Here is a 22468-nt window from a genome sequence, read left to right as displayed (position 1 = left end):
TTGAAATACAGGCCGAGTGACACTACAAACTTGAAGCATGTGTGATGGGATAATGCTCTTACTTGACTATTGTTATTTGTTCCTATGTATTTTTATATTTTCATTTATTCATAACTTCAAAAGTCCAACTATCAACATTTGAAATATTTATTCTAGAATGTTTTAAATTTTTTGTTCTATTCAAATGCAATCAACATTCAGTTTGTATTTTTCCCTGAGAAAGGGTGGTAAAATATGTGCGCTTATTGGTCAAAGGAGTTAGAAGTGTACAGAGGACAGACAGACGACCATTTTATGTATAAATAATAAATTAAAATAATTATAGATAGATAATGTGAGTTCTAACTCATACAGAAACCTCAGTACTTACTCCAGCAGTCAATTTACTAATCACACAAATGTTTTTGGTCCCATTTAGAAGTCTTCATCGGGTAGTACAACCATTCCATCAAACCCAACATATACAGAATAAATTAAAAATAAAAAGTGTTCTATGGGAACAATCAAACAGTAGATTGATGTAAATATTTAAATCAAATGTTTCCATGTGGATTTTAAAACATGAAATTAACTAGGTTTGCCCAGGTGGACCAGACACATAGTTCTGTTGAACTTTGATGGATCTTTTCAATTACATTAAAATACATTGATTTCTCTCGGGTTTTTCTTATTTTGATTTATAATAAACAAATTTCTAAAACTTTGTTGATTTATATTTTGTAATATATTTAAATATCCCTAGAGACTTTTTAAATTAAAATTTAGGCTAAATTTGAATTACCACAAGGTATCCCTTGATTTCAAGTAGTAAATTTTGGCACTCAATTTTGAAAACAATGTAATCAGTAATTTTAAAAAGTAATGTTGCACAGAATGATGTCATCAGCAGAATAACAATGATAACTGTAATTTGTTTCCCAATTTTAACAAAACTTGGTTTTATTTTTTTTCTATTGTCATTTGGAGTCTAAGATTCTTAAAAATATGGTTGTTTTTTCTGTATTTAATTATAATTAAACAAACTCAGAATTTTAATAGTGTATAGATTAATAACAAATTATATAGCTTAATTATAAATATGCTATTTAAACAAATTATATGTTTATAGTGGTGTTGGTGGAGTGTATCCTATATGATATATGTATGTACTGGTGCGTAGCACTGCAAGACCAAGGTGGAGGCATAACTATAGGAAAAATGTTTTGTTTACATGCGTTCACATACATAAACCATGTTTAAGAATTTCCTGAATGTGTGACATATTTAATATGGCAGCCTTGTGTAATGTAATATATATGCTGTTTAAAGTCCTAATGTTTCTAGACTTTTGTGTAATTTATACGATATGATGCATGTACAATAAAAAACTACCGGCACATAAGTACCCTATCCATTCTCCACAGGAACTTTATTTTGTTGGTGAATTTTGAGTATTTATTTATTTTTTTACTATGGTACAGCTGTGCTATGATGTATGTGATTTTGTTTTGTTTGTCAGTGAATGTGATGTCTGATCTGTGATGAATTATTTGTCTGTGATTATGGCTTGGTCATAGTATATTATTGTGTGTTTTATTATCTATAACTGTCTAAGATGTTGAGAATTATACTTTCCAAAAACAAAAACAAGAAAAAAGAATAAATGCAATGAAATATGTAATTAAAAATTTTTTTTTAAGGTAATGATGTGTACTCTACTATTTCAAGCAAGCGTTGATTATTCTCGAAAAGGTCAAGAGTCTCAATTAATAATGAAAGCTATTAATAGTTGTGATCTTTGGTCAGCATACAGAGTTGCAAGACAAGCAACAAGATATGGACATCATGAAGTGGCTGCACAGATTTTTTCACTGTTGTGTAATAGAGTAAGATAATGAAAAATGATAAAATCTTTTTATATATATTTTAGCTTATAATTTACTAATTTTAATTATTACTAATAGGTTAGTTCTGAACATTTTCATTTCTGGTTAATGTCATTATGGGAAATCAGTGAAGCTGAAAATTGTCTTCAAAGATGTAAAACCGGTACCAGTTTTCATGAATCATTATCTCAAGCTATCACACACTATTCTAAAGCTGTTTCAGGACTTAAGGTAACTATACATAATAATGAAATATAAAACTTTATATGAATATTTTCGTCTGTGACCCAAAATCAGTTAGGTCAAAAAGATTTGTCATTTGAATTTGAACAAATGTCAGTCCAATTTAGTAATTTAGTGAAATTACTAAATTGGACTTTACTCTCTTTTTTTGGAAAGACTTCATCCAATGATCAGTTCATAATTATTTGTTATTTAAACATGATTCATAGACATTCTGATGTTTGCCTGTAAAATTTTTAATTTATTTTCATTTATTTGAAAGATTTGGCAATCTTAACTGAAGTATTGTTTATTAATAGGATTATAGTTGCATGTATACATGTAACATAGGTACATCATCAAATTTTTGGCAACTGATGGTCCAGTACCTTCTTTAATTTGGACAAAATTATGAGAGGGAATTTGAAATTCCCATGGCTATCAAACTAGTTTGCTGGGGGCTAGGTGCTGTATAGGGCATGCTTATTTACATTATTTACACTTCATTTGTTAGTGGCAGTACTACAATTCTGTGATATTCTTAGTTTATTTTGCTTAAATTCAATTCTAGCTATGACACATCTCACAAAACCTCACTAGGGTCCAGTAACAGATTTAAAACATTCATTAATGTTTTAAATATGTCACTGGAACTCTAGTAAGGCTTTGAGAAGTGAAGTGTTATACATTAAGTCTAGTTGGAGGGTGAAAGAACTATCCTAGCTATGGCTTCTAGGAGAGATAAGAGTATCAGTGATGATGTCAAATGTTATTTACATTTAATATTTATTTAATAATAGGTAAAACCTCCATCAACTTGAGGTTGGTGGAGATTTTAATTAAGTTTTCCAGCTCAAATTTGAAGAATTATTTTGTAATAATTATTTAATTTAAGATTCTAGTAGTTCATTGTGTACTTTAAACACGGAGGTTTATTGAGGAATTATTATTATGTGTGACCATGGTTGGTCTGGCAAAATGGTTACTCCAGCAAGGCTTTGGAACCAAGGATGCCAGATATTCAGTGGTATACCTATATTAGTATAATATAAAATTTTATTTTGATTTTAATATATTATCTAAGATTACTATCAATCATTCAAGTATACACTATTGAATAATTGCAAGATATAATAAATGATGAATTATAACAACATTAAATTTAAAAATTTAAAAAAAATTTGAATTAGAACTGTGGGAATCCAAAAGTTTAATTTCTAGACTTTATTATATGATTTAATGAAATTTGTTTTAAGCTTACACCCTTTCTCACACTTTCTATTGTTATCAATAATGTGATAGAGCAGCATCATGTCATATTTTTTCTTATCTAACAAGGAATCATTAATAAAATTCTAAGATTGATTACCCACACCAAAAATCACCTTTTATTGGTTTAATTTACAATTTCAGTTCCATTTTGACAAAGTGAGTCAGTTGCCAGTCAGAAATTCATTACTATCATTTTTGTAATTTTTCCTCAAAGTGATCAGTTGGTAAATCTTTTACAACAATTCCCTCAGTCTACATTCACATCAATCATAGTCAATCAAGAAATCAGATGAGATAATTTGTAATTCCCCCTTCCTTACATGCAATGAATATAAAATGTCAGAAGTCAAGACTAAAATATAAAGATTTTATGAAGATTGTTGGAAGAGTAAAATGTTGAGTTACTAGAATAAGTTATTTCATACTTCTGTAAAAGTGTTGTCACTTTCTGTCACCATCTATGTGACACTTTGACTTTGACTAAGGTGTGTCACATAGTCCAGTGCTGGGGTTTACAACATCTGCTGCTTGGGCTGGCAGTTATTATTAAGGATGCACTGATTAATCGGTAAGTAATCGGTAATCGGCCATATCCCCGATTAATCGGTTTCAATAATCGGCCAATTTTGCTAATTAATATTTTTGTTAGAATGTTGCGTATAAGGCTAGTAATAAAAAATAAATTTCTGTTATATATTTATTATTTATTGCATGACAAACTGAATATTAAAAAAGTTTTTCAACTCAAATTATTCACACCAGTGATAATAAGCACATTATAATAATGTGCTTATTATTATTATAATGTGATTATGTGCTTATTATCACATAATAATAACAATAATAATAATAATCACTGGTATGATAAGTCCTTATTATTTACCTGACATCAGTAGATTTTTAATTAATTTAATTATACCAATGGCAAAAAGCAATTTCTTTATACCAAATTATTCCTTTTATCAATACATATTATAAGATGTAATATAACCTATTGAAAACTATCTCTTTTATTGGTTAAAGTTTACCTAGGGAACCCCAATGGCCGCGCTTCCGGTCGCCATTTTGTTTGCTGTACTACGCACGCGTACTACGTTCAGGAAATTATGCAAATTAGTTAGTATGTATAATTTTTTGAAAAAATAATAATTACATTAATAAAAAATAAATGTTTTAAGATTGTTTTATATTTCATAGCTAGCTGAACTTGCAAAATAAACTGTTACTCACGTGTTTGACGCTCTGTCATACATTTCCTTTCCGTTTTTTCTCGCTTTTCCTTGATTTGCGATCCCTATCGCTGATGTTTCTCTTTTTACTTGATATTTTTACACGTTTTTTAGTTTCGCCACACGAATGTGCCTTACTTTTTTTTCCCTTCTTACACTCGTCGCTTTGTGGAGCAGCTGGAACGGACTCCGGTTCTTTCCATTTCGGCTTGATTCCGGCACGTTGCATCACGAAAAGTAGACGGAATAAAAACTTACCTATTTACTATTAAAAATAGCAGAAAGTAGCATTTTTTCTTCAAAAATGTTTAACTGGTGAAAAAAAACCACTCGCAGCAGTCGAGCCGTCACGAAAAACAAAAAATTTGCATACGATAGCGTTATTTAAAAATTGCGCCACCTACACCGAATTTCTAACATCACCTGCCGTCGAGATTACCGGAAGCGCGGCCATTGGGGTTCCCTAGGTAAACTTTAACCCTTTTATTTAAAGTTTAAACTTTAAATATATAAAAAAAATAATAATTTAATATTCAAACTTTAAAACCCTTAAATTGTAATGCAAAAACATGAGAATTTCACCATTTTCAGGACAGCCTATTTCTTGTCGGCTCATAAATGTTACCTCCAGTGCTGAAAATTCTTTCTCTTTCAATGGAAGATGCTGAGGCACTTAGATATTTCATAGCTATTTTGCTCAAATTAAGAAAAAGTTCTTTTGAACTTTTCCACCACAAAAATGGGTCACTGTGTCTTTGTATAAGAGGAAAATGTAAATATTTTTCTAAATCTTGATTGAAACGTTTTTTTCATTTCTTTCTTTTTTAAAAACATGCTCTTATTCATTCTTTTGTTTACCAGAAGCTAATTCATCAAATAAGTTAGAAAAACTTAGAAAGTATCCTCCATCTTGATCATCTCCGGAAGTAGAAGCTTCGGAATTTAATTCTTCTTGAGATTTTGAATTATCATCATCATCATCATCTAAGCTATCGATTGTCCATATTTTTATTTTCTCTACCATATCTTTTTTTGAATTGTGTTTTTTTAATAAGTGAAAATTAAAATTAATATAGACTAGTCCAGAACAGTATAAAGCAGATTGGAAGTGAAATGAATTAATAATAAAGTAGTGATTTTGATTAATCAATTCAAAAGTTTAAAATTTCAATTGAAAAATTTATTTTGAATCTTGGATGACAACCATAATAAAGACTTGTTTTCTATATATGCTGAAAATCTTTTTTTTTATTGAATTTTCTAGTCCTATTGTGGTATTAATGCCACTAAAGGAACTACTGCTCTTTGCTTTTGATAATAAGAATAATTTCAGAGTCTGTATTATGGTTCTATTAACTGTGACTACAGTTTTCACATCGTATTGAGAAAATATGTATTCATTTAGTGCCAACTGCAGTGTATGTGTAAAGCATGATAACGCCCTCTAAGTTGCAGTTCCTGATTCCAACTACCATATTTGCTCCAGAATCTCTCAGTACTAAGAATATCTTATGACTTTTGTCAACTTATACTGTTCAAGAACAATGTTTATCTGTTCACTGATTCGTGTAGCTGTGTGGGAACTTTCAAGGGGAACAATTTGCAAACAGCTCTTTTTTGCTGAAAATCATCCTTCAACCAGTGGAGCTGTTACACTTAAAAAAGAATTGTTTGTAATTACTGTCCAAATATCAGCAGTTAAAGAAATATATTTTGCATCATTAATAGCTTTCTGAATTTTTGAACTGAACTTTTTGAAATATATCAGAGATGATATTTTCAGAAAAATATTTTCTGCTGGGAATATTTTAATTAGGAACGATTTTTTTTTTAGTAATCTTTGATATCCTAAATCTGATACAACAGAGTATGGCTGTACATCTACTCTTATCATTTAGTCAATCAAATAATGAACTTCATTGATCATTTATATACCACAATTTTTTCTTCTCTATTAATTGGGTTAAAGTAGCTTGTCTTTGGATGTGAGTTTCCATTATTACTGATGAACATCCAGCTTCTTTTGTTTCGGAACTTTTTCTTTTCATCTTTTAAATTTATTTTAAAAAGTTTTCATGGTGACATTTTTCCAGATGGTTTATTATGTTTTTGGTAATGAAAGTTTTAGCATTTTTTTCACCTCTCGACATAGAAGACTTGCACAAATTGCATTTGAAAAACTTCTCGTTTTTATCTTTCTTAAAAAATTTCCAAGCAATACTGGAAGCCATGAAGGGTTTGGATTTAGATATTACTTAAAATTAAAAAGTTTATCAAAATAATAATTTATCATTTTAATTTAATACATGAATTTGAAAAACAAAAAATTAGCTTCATATTGAAAATTGTTTTTGTAACAAATTGTTATAAAATTATTTTTATCGTATGAAATTTTATATTTTTATTAAGAATACATAATTTCATGTGATAATAATCATAATATAATTTGACGTTTTCAACTTTGAAAACGGGAAATCTGAACATCCATATGAAGCTATATAACTCAATTACCGTATTTTACGGACTATAAGATGCACCTTAATTCTAAGCAATTTTTTCAAAAAATATCTATAAGATGCTACGGACTATAAGACGCACCTGAATTTTGGAGGCAATTTTTTGAAGAAAAAAGTGCATCTTATAGTCCGTAAAATACGGTATTAATCCCATTATATATTATGCTAGTCCAGTCTGGGGTCTCGATTACCTGTATAAACTGGAATCTTTCCATATTTATTTTCTTTGCAAACTTCTCCATTTAGAAAGATCCATCCCTGGCTATGCTATACGTCACAAAACCAACCATATATGCTCCTTCCCCTTTTCTTTTAAAAGAATAATAAAATTCTACTACCATCTAAAATTTAAAAGTGATAATTTCCAGATGTAAAAAAGTTAAATTATTATCAAAAAAAGTAAAAATCCAAGATCAGACCAGCTTTGGCAAACTAAGTTTTAAAAATTTTAAATTCATTTGGTGTATCTGACCTGCTATTTAAAGATTATCTGCAAAATTGGAAATATGATTATACATCATTAATCGAATCAGCAATATCTCAGTCTATTAACAAGGACCAAACAAGTCTAAATCAGAGTAAATATCACCCTGGTATATTAATCTACTTCATATTCCATCTTCACAACCATATATAACTAAACCAATTAACTTCAATATAAAAAGATTAATAGCACAAATACATCTTAATAAGTATTCTGTTTATATCAATAATAGTTATATTAATTTTGTAAATACTTAATGTCTTTGGTGCAACTTCGAGAAGCTCTCGCTTTATCATCTGTTACAGGACTGTCAAGGTTTAGCAAGTTTGTGTGATTCATTTGATATTAAACAAACAATTCAATGTGGTTCATTCCTTGAATTTAGAATGAATATAAGTAAGGATAGTAAAAAGTTTTATATAAAACATATAACTACTTCATCAAGATCACAGAAATGTTAAAAAATCTAACTTAACAGTTCCACCGTTTATTATTACTTTATAAATATTATTTTTTCTGTACTATTTACCTTGATGTTTTGATTGTTATTATTTGGTATGGGTTTACTTGCAATTGATGTTATTAAGTTTATATATTTAACATTTATATATTTATAACATTACTATATTTACATTTGTAACCTGTTCTAACTTTTTTTAATTTTTTTCTTTGTCAAATGTATCCCCTATAACAGGGAATTTTTCCTTTTTTGTGAATAAATGTTTATTATAATAATTCATAAAATGTTTATTTTGATAGGCAGCAACCTCTCCTCTTCATTCTCTGCTTTTTCAATGTGAATACATAAAATTAAGAAGTGAAGTTTTACAAGCTCATCTTCAACTGTTAGATTCATCCTCATGCATTAAGACTTCCCCTCCACCGGCAATAGCCGCTGCGGTTGCTATCGCCGCAAGAGACGAGCTACAAAAATCTGGTCGTGTGGTCACTCAGGTATGTTATTTTTTTATTTATTAAAATTTATAAGTATTTAATATAATTGATGTAATAATTTATCAAATGTATGTTTAGTTAAGAAAATGTGCCAAAGAATTTAGAGGTCTTGCAGAACAGTATGGTGTAATTTATCAGTCAGTATTTGATGCTGATCCCAAAACACTCAGCAATATCCAAATGTATCCTTTCCTTATATAACAGTCCTGAGCTTAGAAGGAGCTGTATGGTAGATATTCTAGAAACTACAGAAAGCACATTTTAAAGGACATAGCATCTAAGATGACATTTGTATGAATTGCCACATTATGCGCAAAACTATACAACACATCATATCAGCTTACAAATTTTTAACACAAATTGACTACTTACATTGACATAACCAAATAGCAAATATATCAAAAGCTTGCATACAAACACAAACTACTACACACTCAGGAACCATACTACAAATACACCTCAGATGGTCATAAAAACCAACACACACAAAACATACTATGACTAGTCGTAGTATATTTTGTATCCACAGACAAAACAATGTGAATTTTCTTTACAGAAGAGAATATGTTTAAATTATACTAATTAACTTGAACATTTAAACATTTAATTTATCAAATTTATTAACATATTGTTTTTTCTCACTGATAATACAAATAAATTAATAATTACTTAATATACAATGTGATTCATTCGTGGTGTTCAGTAGTTTTTTTCTCAGAGATCATTAGAGATAAGAAGATGGAACTAATAACCAAGTTTATAGAGCAGACGGACAATTTTGGTGACCTTGGATGACCTTGAAAATTAATTTTTTGAGATGCAGAAGAAAATACAATTTTTTTGTAAATTATAAGGGGGATACTTTTGAGCCATTAGTATGCAACAGAATAAATACCTTCTGTAATAGGTCAGATTTTCTTAAATCTAACAGTTTTCAAGATATTTTTTTTAAGACCATTTTTTCCTAAAAATATGATTTCTCTTTTTCTTGAAAGTTTTTATGCTGGGAACTAAGTTTATCAATTTATTTATAAAATTATTTCCCCTGTTTGCTCTATATACTTCGTTATTAGTTCCATCTTCTTATCTCTAATGATTTCTGAGAAAAACTACATGATAGTAACAAGCAGTTATTTATTGTGACATCATCCCAATGCTGGGCTGCAATTTTTAATCATAATTTTAATTTATTTAATTTAAAATATATGCTCGCTTCAAATTAGTAGTGGCTTGCCCCCACATCATACTTTTCCTTTAACAATAGAGTCATGTCAGTCATCTATCTAACTCTTTTCAGAAGAAAATTTTTGAATTGGAATAACGTGACTTCTAATTTGCACCAGAAGTTTGTGTATAGTTAATCAGGGCCTCGTTCATCTGGTCTCCATATCTGGTTTTGTCTTTCATCTCTCTAACTCCGTTCTAGAGATTAAGGAAAGACAGATGGATGACAGTGGGAATTTATAGATCTACAATTTTTTCAAATTGCAGCTCAATGAAAGTACATTTCAAAGTTTACTTAAATTAGATAATGAAAATGTCTACCTTCTTGGTGTATACAGCAATTTATTCTTCTAGGGAAGGCATTTAATACATTTCATACATTTCATAATTTACATCTACTAATTTAATAAGAACTTTCCTGAATTCTGATTTTTGTTTTTTTGTAGAATGATGCTGAAAGTAAACCATTTCTTTAATTGTTCTTCATGAAGACTGGCATAAAGATTTGCAGTCTGTGAATAATTTTGGTGAAATGCACCTAAATCCATTGACATATCAAATGCTTCTCCATTTGAATAACCCATTTTAATGAAACAGAGAAAACAAGTAAATACACAAAAATGAAAAAGATCACTCCAAAAAAAGACATTCCTTCATGCCTTTGAAAAACTAGCAATTCAATTTATTCAAAGCCTGCTTGTTCAACTATCTGATACAATAAGAGAAAGAATGGAAACTGATAAACTTAGTTCCCAGCATAGAAATTAGATTTTTAGAAGAAATTGGTCAATATCTTGAAAACCATTAGGTTTAAGAAAGTGTGACATATTATAAAAGGTGTTTATTTTGTTGCACAATATCCATATAATGGCTCAAAAGCATTTCTTAAAATTTAAAGTTACTCTATTTTGTTCTGTATTTCAAAACTATTGATTTTCAAGGTCACCGAAGGTCGCCAAAATTATCCCCGTCTGTTCTGTAAACTTGATTAAAAGTCCCATCTTCCTATCTCTAATGGTTTCCAAGAAAAACTACTGAATGCCACCACTGAATCACCCTGTATTATCTTATATATTTATGAAAATAATTATTTTGATTTTAGCAATTAATTAAAATATGAAACAGAATTTAAAATTTATATTTCTTGTATTTGTGATTGAGAAATTAATTTTCTTCTTATTTCTGAAAATCCATTTTAAATATATAATGAAATTAATCATTTTATATAAAGGCTTATTTATTTAACATTTTAAATCAGATTGCAACAAAGTTGTCTTTTATCTGCTCAAGCAATAGAAAGATTAGTTCAACATAATCATGGATTAAGGTATAGTATTATTGTTTTTACAGAAACTTTTCTATTATTATTGATATTGGTATTTTTAAATTTAAATAATGTTTTACCGACAATGATAATAGATAACAGATTTAATGTTGTTCTATACTATATTATCATCACAAAATTATTTCCTGCTGTACAGAAACTAAACACCATTGTCTGCATAGCAAAATTATCGATCAATTTTTATTAGCAAAGAGGGAAAACCCTGTTGCACAGGGGCAGTAACATATTTCAAGTAACATTCAATACACATGCATTAATTAATTTCTAACAGATTCTTGGACTTTTTCAACAATTTTTTTTATCACAATTACTCCAATAAATATATTGAAAGTAAGCATACAGGTTTTATAATACCACCTCAAATAACTTATTTTGGTTGTCTCTGAATTATTTATATTATTTCTTGCAACAATACTGCATTACAAATTTATACATTACTTACATTAAAGACAATTATATAAATAGTGGAGATCCTTTTTTTTAAGATTATTTAGAATGATTGTAAAATTGTGAGGTGCGGTGTACAGTATGTTTCACGCATATCCAAAAGTCCTTGACAATCCTGCAGCAGGTGTGACACTGAAAAGTCTTTTGAACCACACCAACAACACTGTGTACCTGAAAACCAATAAATAAATATTTTCTGTTAAGTTGTATGAATGATGGTAAGATTTTATTAAATTTAGTTTGCCATAGTTGGGCAGACTTTAATTTTCTACTTCACCTAATTATTTTATGATGTAGAAAAGATATATTATCGTCACTCTTGAATTTTAATTGGTAGTAGAATTTATTATTCATTTTAAAAAGAAAGGAAAAACTAAATACCCGGTTTCATGACAGATGGCATAAATCAGTACTGTTCTTTCTAATTGAAGTAATCTTCGAAGAAAATAAACACGAAACTGCTCCAATCTGTATAAATAGTCCAATCCCCAGACTGGGCCTGCATAATAAATAATTGGATTTATCAACAACTTGTATAATTTCATATGTAAGTGTGGATATTTTTAAAGTCGAACATAAATATAGCAGGTTATCAATTGCTATATTCACTTGATTATTTAATTTGGAAACATGTTATTTAAAACTACTATTCCAGTCAAAGGTCACTCCTAAATAGCTAATTTCCTTAACTTTTTGGAGAGGTGTATTGTCAAGATATATTTCAGATTCTTTTTGTGATACTTTACTATTATTGTGATAAATAATTAAATAAAATAATTATTGTTAGGATTTATTGTTAGGTGAAATAATTTGAGATATGAATTTAACTGATTAATTTTTCTTTGCAAGGAAACTTTGGTTGGTGCCACGATAGTTAGATTGTCCACAAATAGAATATAATGAAAAACTATTACCAATTTCAATTAAGTAATAATTAAATAAATATGGCGAGAGTGGATCACCTTGAAGAATTCCTCATGATAAGCTGAAGAAAGGGGATATTGTATTTCCTTGTATAATTTTTATATTATATTCTGAGAATAATTTTGACACCAATGAAAAAAATTTTTCTCCTGCTTCCCTAGCTCTTAAGTTGTACACTAGTAAAGCTTTTTGAAGGCTTTTTGAATGTTTATGAAAGCTGTGGATAATTTTCTATGCTTTTTAGTTAGATGTAATTGTATTAATAACAGTAACAAAATAGTTGCTGATTTTGTGCTTCTATTTCTTGTATATGTGTATTGAAATTTTGATTCTAAGCTCATTTTCCATTGCTGAAATTTTTGTCATTATTACCGTGAAGCATTTTTTGAGTTGAAAGAAGAGCTATTAGTATGTAATTATTAGGGGATAATTTATTTTTCCTTTTGAATAACATAACAAGTCAGACTGAGTTTCATGAAATTGGGTATGAGGTTGCATTATACATTGAATTAAATAAATCTAGTAGTTCCTTTCTTGCCAAATAAGGAAGTAGTTTAAGAAATTTGGTTGGAATATTATCACTACCCGGTGATGATTTAATTTGCATTTTGTCAGTTGAGTCTTGTAGCTCTTCTATTGTGATTTTAAATGTCCAAATGGTTGTTATGGGTAGCAATATTAATTAAGAATGGTTGGATAGGTGTAATTATGGGAAAATGCTGATATTAACCCTTTCCCTGCCGTTTGCCACGCCCCCTTATTTTGTAAAACGGCCAAGGTCAAAATAGGTAAATCAGGCAATATTATTTTAAAAATTCACCAAAAATTAAATTATTATTTGATTCATATGAAAAAAATCACATATATTTATCAATATAGTTAGTTTTAAATACGACATTTTTCAATAAAGTTTGTTTGAAAAATTTATGAGAAAAAAAAAATAATATATGATAATTGACATTCAAACTTGAAAATTTGTTACTTTTTGTCAAAATTAACATTGTCTGGTTACTTTATTCTTATTGTCACTGAGCCAGAATGAGGTAGAATATTGTTCTGTACAATTTGATATTACATTTATGCACGTACGTTTATTCGTTGTGAAATTATCGCACATTATATCAAACATTTGTTTGAAATCTGAACTTTATTCTGCTTTCATCTAATATAATTAACAAATATACTTTATTCATTTCATATCAAACAAGACTATATATTTTTGTAATAAACATATGATTACCAATAGCAATAGATGTAACATTTGCTAATATTTTAGATTTAAAAAAAATTAAAAATTAAAAATTAAAAAAAATATATAAAATATCAGAACTGAAGGTCATAACTTAAATATTTACGATATATTAACATATTATAGCTGAATAAACTTATTATAGTAATATTATTATTGCATGAATATGCTAAAAATAAAATAAAAAATTATCAGAAAATGAAAAATTAAGAAAAAATAACCGATAATTAAAATTTTTTAAGTCGACAAAACACCACCTGGACAAAAATATGTAGAATGAACGATAAACAAGACGATGCCGTCAAGTGCTGACATCTGTTGTCGATAAATTTTATAAAAATCGATTGTTAACAGGGTAACGATCAATCGGTACCCTGGCCGTTTTGCTAAACGAATAGGGTAACGATAGATCGGTACCCTGGCCGGGAAAGGGTTAACTTTGACACAAGGAAAAACTTCTAACTGGAGAACTATTGCCAAAATCTATTTTAAAATGAAATTTACATGTTGTCCAGAATAATTTGCTGTTCCTACACTCATTGATCAAAGCAGATTCCAGATTTCTGAAATGTCTTTTCTTTTCGGCTTCAAGCAAGTACTGTAAGTTTGTTTAACTTTCATATAATTCATAAAATTAGTATTATTTGAGTCCTTTCTGAATAATTTTAGGTTTTGCTGTTCTAATAATTTCATCTTGTAGCAAGCAAAATGAAACCATGGTTTCTGGAACTTATGATGAGAAATTTTTGCTTTATTCTTTATTTGTATATAAACATTCATTAATTGTCCCATGGCTATATAAATTTCACCACAGAACCATTTATTTCAGGGAGGTGATTAAATTGGTTCTCTAGTCTGCTCAACTATCTTAAAAATCAGTTTCTCTTTTGGTAACTATTATTAAGCTTGTTTATCCTTTTTTGAGTATACATGAATTTTGCTATGGAAGAAAAATGATCAGAGGCATCATAAGTTGTTATAGTAAATTCCATACACAAATCCAACAGGAACTCAGTGCATATTGTAAAGTTGATTGTAGATTTCCCATTGCACTATGCAGGACAGTCATGTTTAATATTTCCATTTATTAAGTACATTTCATGATCTATTGTTGAGTTTATTAAATTTTGGCCTAGTCTGTTGGTGTGTATGTCTTTTAAGTATCAAATATTTTGTATTAGTTAGTTGTTTGGACCATTACAATAAGAAATCATTCATTTCAGCTATACAAGAGTTAAAGTCTCCCAATAAAAGGGTCTACAGTGTGATGGGCTGCCATGACTATTGATTTAAAAACTCCTTTTAGTATATCTAAATGATCTGGAGGAATATAAGCAACCAACACAATAATGAGTTTCCTTAGATTCTCAAATTCTGTGTTAATCACTAAAATTAATAGCATTATAAAGTTATTGGGTTTGTTAATTTGAAAAAGTTTGCATAAATTCTTTTTTATTAGGATACATATGCCTCCTTTTGGTCGACTTGGCCTGTTGACATCAGGGCCGGAATGCTTTCTATTAAATAGTCTTTAAATCAAATCAAACATAAATAAATGTTTGATTTGTAAAACAATTCCAAGATTATCCACGTTTCATTAAAATGACAATATCTGCTTTAAGAATAAATTGGAAGGAATTATACAATATTTTATTTTTTAGACTCTGGCAATTCAAGTTTAATACTGAGAGCATTTGATTTTTTTGTAGTTACTATTCTTGAGAAGGCATTCTGTGGTTGATTGTTTATCAGCTTGAGTGCTTTGGTAGGAGGTAGGATATCTCCACATTAACCAACTGCTTTGTCCTAACCTATCAGTATAAAACCATTATGTAGTTTAATTTGTTGATTTTGTTTTTTCATTTTGATACGAATTGGTAGAAGATTGTTTTATCTAACTCTGGAACTCTTTATGAGGTCTGCCAAAATTTGCAAGCTTTGCTAATCATCAAGCAATTTTTGTTGTTTTTTTTTCTTAATAAAGGCAGTAAAAAATTGATCCCAAACTTGATTATTTTTAAATGTAAGTCCTATGATTGGGTTGGTTGTCTTGGTTAATTGAACTACAACCAGAATGTCCTCCATTGACTCTAGGCCCAGAGTTAGCATCATAAAATTTTGAATTTCTAATTTAGAAATACTTTTTGAAGGGAAGTAGTTATGTTCTATTAAATTATTTTGATGAAAACGATTAATAAGAGAGTCAATTTTAAATTGCATGAATTCCTTTTGCATCTTTTGAAATTGTTAGTTAGATTCTCAAGTACAGTACATTCATGTATCAAGTCAACGTTGTTTTTTATAGAAAGTGTGAGATTGGGAGGGTTCCAGGTTTACTCTCGCTCACTATCAGTATTAATAAAGACCGGTAAAATCCTTCCTCTCATCAAGGTCCTGACACCAGTTAAACTAATTCACGTCCTAACTTGCAATTGAATTAAATAAATTTCCGAGTGGTCTGAAATCCTTTCAAGAATGACCGGAACTTAGGAGGGTATACTTAACAGGTTTCCATGGGGAAGACGATGGAGTTTGGCATTTAGACAAATTTGAATATAACGAGAAATATTTATTTAAACATTAAATAATTATATACATAACGATAAACTTAAATGAACTAATCAAAGGAATAACTATACAAAAATAGATAGAGAGGTTCTACAATGTAACCTCTAAACCAAGGGTGGCCCACAAGTCGATTGCAAAGCCAATTTTGGTCGATTGCTTGTGATGTCTTTACTTTATGTGTTACACTTGTAACCAAACACAACGCCTGAACGTAACACGCAAACGCAACAGTATGCATGCAGTTATGACTCGACTCATAGAAAAACACAGCCATTTAGCTTGAATATTTGGTACTGTCATACAGGTAGCTTCTTTTCTTTAGTACATGTATTAACAATATTGTTATTAAGGTAATAAAATAAATTCCAAATCTGTCTTTATCTGTAGCCAATTTGAATTAATAAATATTGTTAATAATTACTCATATTGTTTTAATTTCCCTGGATGTGAGTTTTTTGGCCTGTTAAATAATTATGTTGTTTTTTACGTAGGTAGATATACAGGGTGTTTCAATACAATGTGCACGCCCATGATTGATAGATTAACAAAGAATAAGTCTAAAAATCTTATATCATTCTTCCATGATAAATATTCCTGGCCCACGAAAAAATTGCGAAAGAAATCTTAAAATCAAATTATCAGCCATACTGTGCATTTTTATAACAACTTTTTCATATTTATGAACAAATAGTACCACAATTGATAAAAAAATTAAATTATATTTTAAGTTATTAAAAATCTATCTTGAAAGATTTTTTTACGTACCGCCTGTACGGAATGAACTCGTAGCTGCAAATATCAAAAGTTGGGTCTGGAAATTTATGAGCCTTATATCGTGAAAACTTAAGTGATTTAAAAAATAAAAAGAATAGTTTTGAATATATTTTGCTTATCTACTCATAGCTCGCAGGAGTGCACCTTGTACTGAAGCACAGTGTATAAACATATTTCACACCTCCCTCTATCCACTTAGACTATGCCTATGAAAACAAGTTGATCGTGACACATTTTTAAGATAAAAGTAGATCTTATGTACACAAAAGTTGGCTACCCCTGCTCTAAACTACAGGTATACCTCGAGTTACGTCGTTCCCAATTATATGTCGTTTGTCAAAAAAGTATATGGAAAAATAAAAATCAAGTTTAATTAAGTCATTTTATTCAACTTTACATCCGTCTGCCACAATTATTGAAGTCGTAATATGACTAGAAAAGCGTTAAAAGCACATAAAATCATATTAAAATATGTATATTTACAGTAAATGTTAATATAATCATCATAAATCCTAGAGAACGAAACATGAAAACATCTGTGTTTCTGTGTTGTCGTCTTATTTAGCGGTCTTTAAGTGCTCATTATTGGCGTTTTCTCCATTATTGGCGTTTAGTTATGATGTAAGTCGAAACTACGACTTACGTCGTAACTACACAAGTAAATTTGACTTACATCGCCTCTCCTGGAACAATTACTGACGTAAGACGAGGTGTACCTGTATTCAATAACTTGATATAACTCAATTAGAGAGAGTATACAATAATTATCAATTTGTTACCTGTTTATATACATCCAAGATGATGAAGATGTCGAAAACATTAACAACCTCTAGAGTTGGAGAGTAGGGAGTTCGTTAGATTGATGATTCGGCACTCGGCCAGAGTGCCAAATAAGAGCAAGAACTATGGCTAATGCACGACTTAAGCATGTGGCTAAACGGTGACTAAAGCACGATGAAAGTGCTGTTTGAAGGTGACCCTTCACCTTATACACTCATTGATCCACCAGTAGTATAGTTTGAGTATCACACCGTATTTCCGATGTGAGGAGGAAGTCAGGCATTTTTGGACCGATAGTTGAGTTCAATGCCTCATTCCACTATCAGTTTTGAAGGAACTACATTGCTTCTCTCTATGATTTAGAGGAAGTACGTCCTTTAACAATGACAGATAATTTTTCTTTCTTGATTTAAAATTACATTTAAAACATTAAAATATCCCTTCTTAACTCCAGGTTCTCACAAAAGCATTTGTTTAGATAATCTATCAATAGATAATCTAATCTATTAATTAAATCTTTAATTTTATTCCATAAATCTGTCATAGAAGTGTTTGTCGATTCACTCGAATTTGTTAACGAAGTAGAACACAAATCCTTTTGCTCACCTGATAGTTTTTGTGGGCTCTGTAGATCTTTTTCTCTTCAAGAGTTAGTAGCAGCTGTAGACAAATTGAAATTTATTAGTTTGGTATTGGCTGGGATGGTTTGGTCCTTTCTGTTACATGATTTAGTTTAACTTGTTGGAGGTCTTCCACATTTTACTGGTGAATGCTGCATAGGACTAAGATTAGGTATCACTCTGTAAATTAATGAAATAATTAATATTAAAGTAATACTTTTTTTGCCTTTATTAATTTAAATGAGTTTGTAAATCAATGGTTTACTGATTTTCTTCTTATTATTTAAGCTCAAAGTGAAAACCACCAGTCACAGTAGTTGTGACACACCCCTCTCATAGCAAAAATATTTTAATCATAAATTGCTTTAATGGAGCTGTTTATAATTACTTTATTTGATTATGTAGAGCTTTGTTGTTTTTCAAAAAAATATGGTTTATGTAATCTGAGTTGAATAATTTACTCATGATATTGCTAGTGGTAAGAACTGTTTATAAACTTTTTTAAATAAGTCTAATGCTTACAGTGTGTATAATTCTGGAAATAATACAAATAATTAAGATACTGATAACCTTTACTATCTTGTTCATATCTTGTGATTTTTTAATATGCATTATCTGAAATTGTTAATATTGGAAGTCCATATCAACAAAATGTATTATGTAATACTTTTTATTTATCTTTCCTGCTATGATGAATTTTCTTCTCTATGAATATTACTATTTTCAGTGTAATTTGTTTAAATCTTATTAGCACATCAAGGCTACATTTTAAAGTATAGCTATTTTAGTTCTGTCAAAATTAAAGTAGGATTAATATTAATACTTATCCACTATAAGATATAAGTTATAATAATTAATTTTTTTTCTATTTAATATTTTCTATACATTATTTATACATTATTATATCTGATACTGTTGTATAAAGTTAAAGGGATAGTTTGAAGCAAAACAAAGACCTCTGAAATACATTTAATGTTTGTATGTATAACTATTTCTATACTGTTATAGATTTAATTTTGTTTATTAATACATTTAATTATTTGAAAAAGTAAATTGTAGCAATAAAATATGTACAATATGAAGATTGCTGATTTCTAGTTTTCTATTTTATCACTATTTCATAAAGCAAAAGTTATTTTTGTTGCTCTTAATCCTCATATTCTCTCAATTTTTTTTTTTGTATATTTCTTGTTTACAACTGCTTTTATTGCATATTGTTTGTGATGATTTTGTGTCACATATTGACAGATATAGTTGCCATTTCAGAATAATCTACATAACTATCGTGAATTTTATTTTACAAAATTTCACAAATGTGAAGAACTTACACAATAAAGAAATAGTTATGTTAAAGTTTATGCTTATGAAGTCCTCTCACTCTCTCTTTTCCAGAAAAAACAGAGTATTAATCTTCTTATAGATATTTAATAAACCATTTAATATATGATAGTAATATAAAATAACTAAACTGATATAAGGCATAGTCAAATTTATAGTTTTTATCATTATCAGATTTGATTTAACAACATAGATGTTTGTCTTATCTGTTATACTTTTAAAAATTTAACAGTTTATCAACGGGCTTAACAAACGAAGATATTTTAAATATAGAATGCACTCAACAAACCTTAGAAAACCAAAAAATTTTAGATGCTTGTCGCCGTTCTTCTGTTTATATACGAGAGATTGGTTTTCAAGGAGATTATAGAATTATTGGCAGAAAGGTAATAATTATTTAAAATGATAAAGTGATTAGTAATTATTTGAAATTATTATTTTTAATTATGATTAATTTAATTTTAAAATCTTTTTAGGAAATTGATAATCTTTTACGTGTAAGCCACGAGTTAGCTCTTGTTCCTCTGTGTTTGCCTCGTTTATTTTTCCAAACTCTCCAATCCACTAGTATCAAAGTAAGTTTATATATAACAGATCAGACTAAAGTTAAATAAATGTACTGTACATATATACATATCATTTTTATTCTGATAATTTTGTATTTTTCGATAAGTTTAAACTAATATAAATAAATTACTTTTAGCTGGCCATATCTCCTCAACCTAAAGTAGCTGGAGATCCAATTTATATTTTAAATACTGCACATTTGGCAATTAAAGTGGAAGGAGTAGTTCAGCATGGAACACAACCGGGACTTTATCGCAAGGTTTCAAAAGTTACTCTGTTTGTCTCTTCTGTCCTTCAGTCGAGATCAATAGCAACTTCGGATATTAAAGTAAGTTTATATGTTATTAAAATATAAATAAAATATTGACAAGAGTCAAATTTTTAAAGAATAATTTAATTTCTTCTGATGCTCTAAATGTTCTTCAATATACTAAACATTCTATCTTCAGAAGGTTCTTTTTCTGTTTTTGTGAATGAAGTGCTTTGAATTATTGTAAAATTTAAATTGTTTTATTCATTTATCCTAATCCAAAAAATTCAGAGTTTGAAGTTTTGAAGCAAATCTCAAACTTGGTGCTGCCATTAAATTTGCCAGTAGTTGCTGAAGAATTGTATATTCCATACTCTATAATATATATTTACTAATGTGTTTGGAAACAGTAAATAACTTATCATTTTTTCATAACTCATAAGATAACGACAACTGGTTACATCTGGGTATTGTAAATTTGCATTACTGATACAAAGTATTAAACTAAGAAGATAAACTATACATTAATGTACTCGTAAAATATTACTTTGAAGTGAAAAACCATATAATATGTGCATGTAGGAAAACATTTAAGCACACATATTAATATGTGTGCTTAAATATGTTTTTCTACATGCAGTGTGTGCATTGATTCTCCATTATCACTTCCACAATTTTAGTAAACAAAACTGGCCTTTGAAAAACAATTGTGTATTGTAATAGATAAGATATCATTTTATACCATCACACAGTTGTGCATTGCATCGAAGACAGTCCATTTCTTTGTCCTTCAAGGGAACATTATTTGGAATCTCTTGTACCAAAAAATGTACAAGCTGTTGTCTGTAACTTTTTAAAATGCAATTATGTCTTGATCCAGAGACTATAAGATGCTTATTGGGTCTGGTGGGAGGAAGAACATTCTATTTGGCAAATTCAAGCCAATAATATGAGAAGAAACAGTATCCGATAGAAAGCAAAATGTTCCTGTTTTGAGCTGTCATTTTTCATTGCAGCATCTCAGTAATTCATAAAAAAATTTATTCTGTCATTCATGAATTTACATTGCTCATATTATACAGGGTCTGAAAATTATCTGTACAACTTTATCCTGTAATAAAATTTATGATGGCACATGTAGGATTATTGAACAAGAATTTTTAGAATCTGTAGTTTTAGAATCTCCGGAGATTAATGAATCACAAAATATCTGGTCACTACTCCATGTATGCTGCAACATTTCTTAATCAATTCATTCAATAGCAGTTGTGATTCTTGCTTTTAAATTGTCTGCATATTGTCGCAAGATCTTTGACAAATCCCCAAAGAAAGAAATCAGAGGGTGTGATGTTGGGAGATCTAGCCGGCCAATGAATTATACCTCCACAGCCAAGACAAACATTAAGTTTTTTCTGTATAAAGATTTTTAAGTTTCTCTGTAATATGACACATGGGAATTTTTAGATTTGATTGATTGTCTACTAGTAAAGACAGAAGTTGTACAGATAATTTTTGGACATTGTATACTTATACATCATAAATAGGCTTCATTTATTTGCAAGGCAATTGACAAACACTTCAAATTTTAACAAGTTTCATCCATTTTGGATCATGAATTTTGCTATTAACCAGTGGAAATAATTTTTTGCTTCTGTTACCGTTGAAGCAAAACAATACTGTTACTCTGCCTTATTTTGTTTTATGTCATAGCATGATTTTCCTTGTATTTACAACAGTTCTCTCTCATCTGCATTAAAAATATTGTTTTCAGTATACACCTCAAAGGTTGGTTTCATCATCTCCAACCTGAATGTTTATCAATCCTAATTTTCCAACAATG

General features: G+C 29.1%; 1 protein-coding gene across 1 annotated transcript in view; it reads left to right on the top strand.

The window, feature by feature from the left end:
- Window positions 1–22468, top strand: part of defl (Integrator complex subunit 7) — a 57920-nt gene that overhangs the window by 33487 nt on the left and 1965 nt on the right. The window contains exons 13-20 of the mRNA XM_067288618.1: window positions 1680–1865; window positions 1944–2096; window positions 8348–8542; window positions 8621–8724; window positions 11025–11093; window positions 20044–20197; window positions 20288–20386; window positions 20515–20706. Coding sequence (XP_067144719.1) covers window positions 1680–1865; window positions 1944–2096; window positions 8348–8542; window positions 8621–8724; window positions 11025–11093; window positions 20044–20197; window positions 20288–20386; window positions 20515–20706 — 1152 coding nt within the window. The remainder of the gene's footprint in view (window positions 1–1679; window positions 1866–1943; window positions 2097–8347; window positions 8543–8620; window positions 8725–11024; window positions 11094–20043; window positions 20198–20287; window positions 20387–20514; window positions 20707–22468) is intronic.

Source organism: Centruroides vittatus, unplaced genomic scaffold (assembly GCF_030686945.1).
Source record: "Centruroides vittatus isolate TY-2023 unplaced genomic scaffold, ASM3068694v2 scaffold_861, whole genome shotgun sequence".
In the NCBI taxonomy this organism is placed as follows: domain Eukaryota; kingdom Metazoa; phylum Arthropoda; class Arachnida; order Scorpiones; family Buthidae; genus Centruroides; species Centruroides vittatus.
This window is presented reverse-complemented; position numbering and strand designations above follow the sequence as displayed.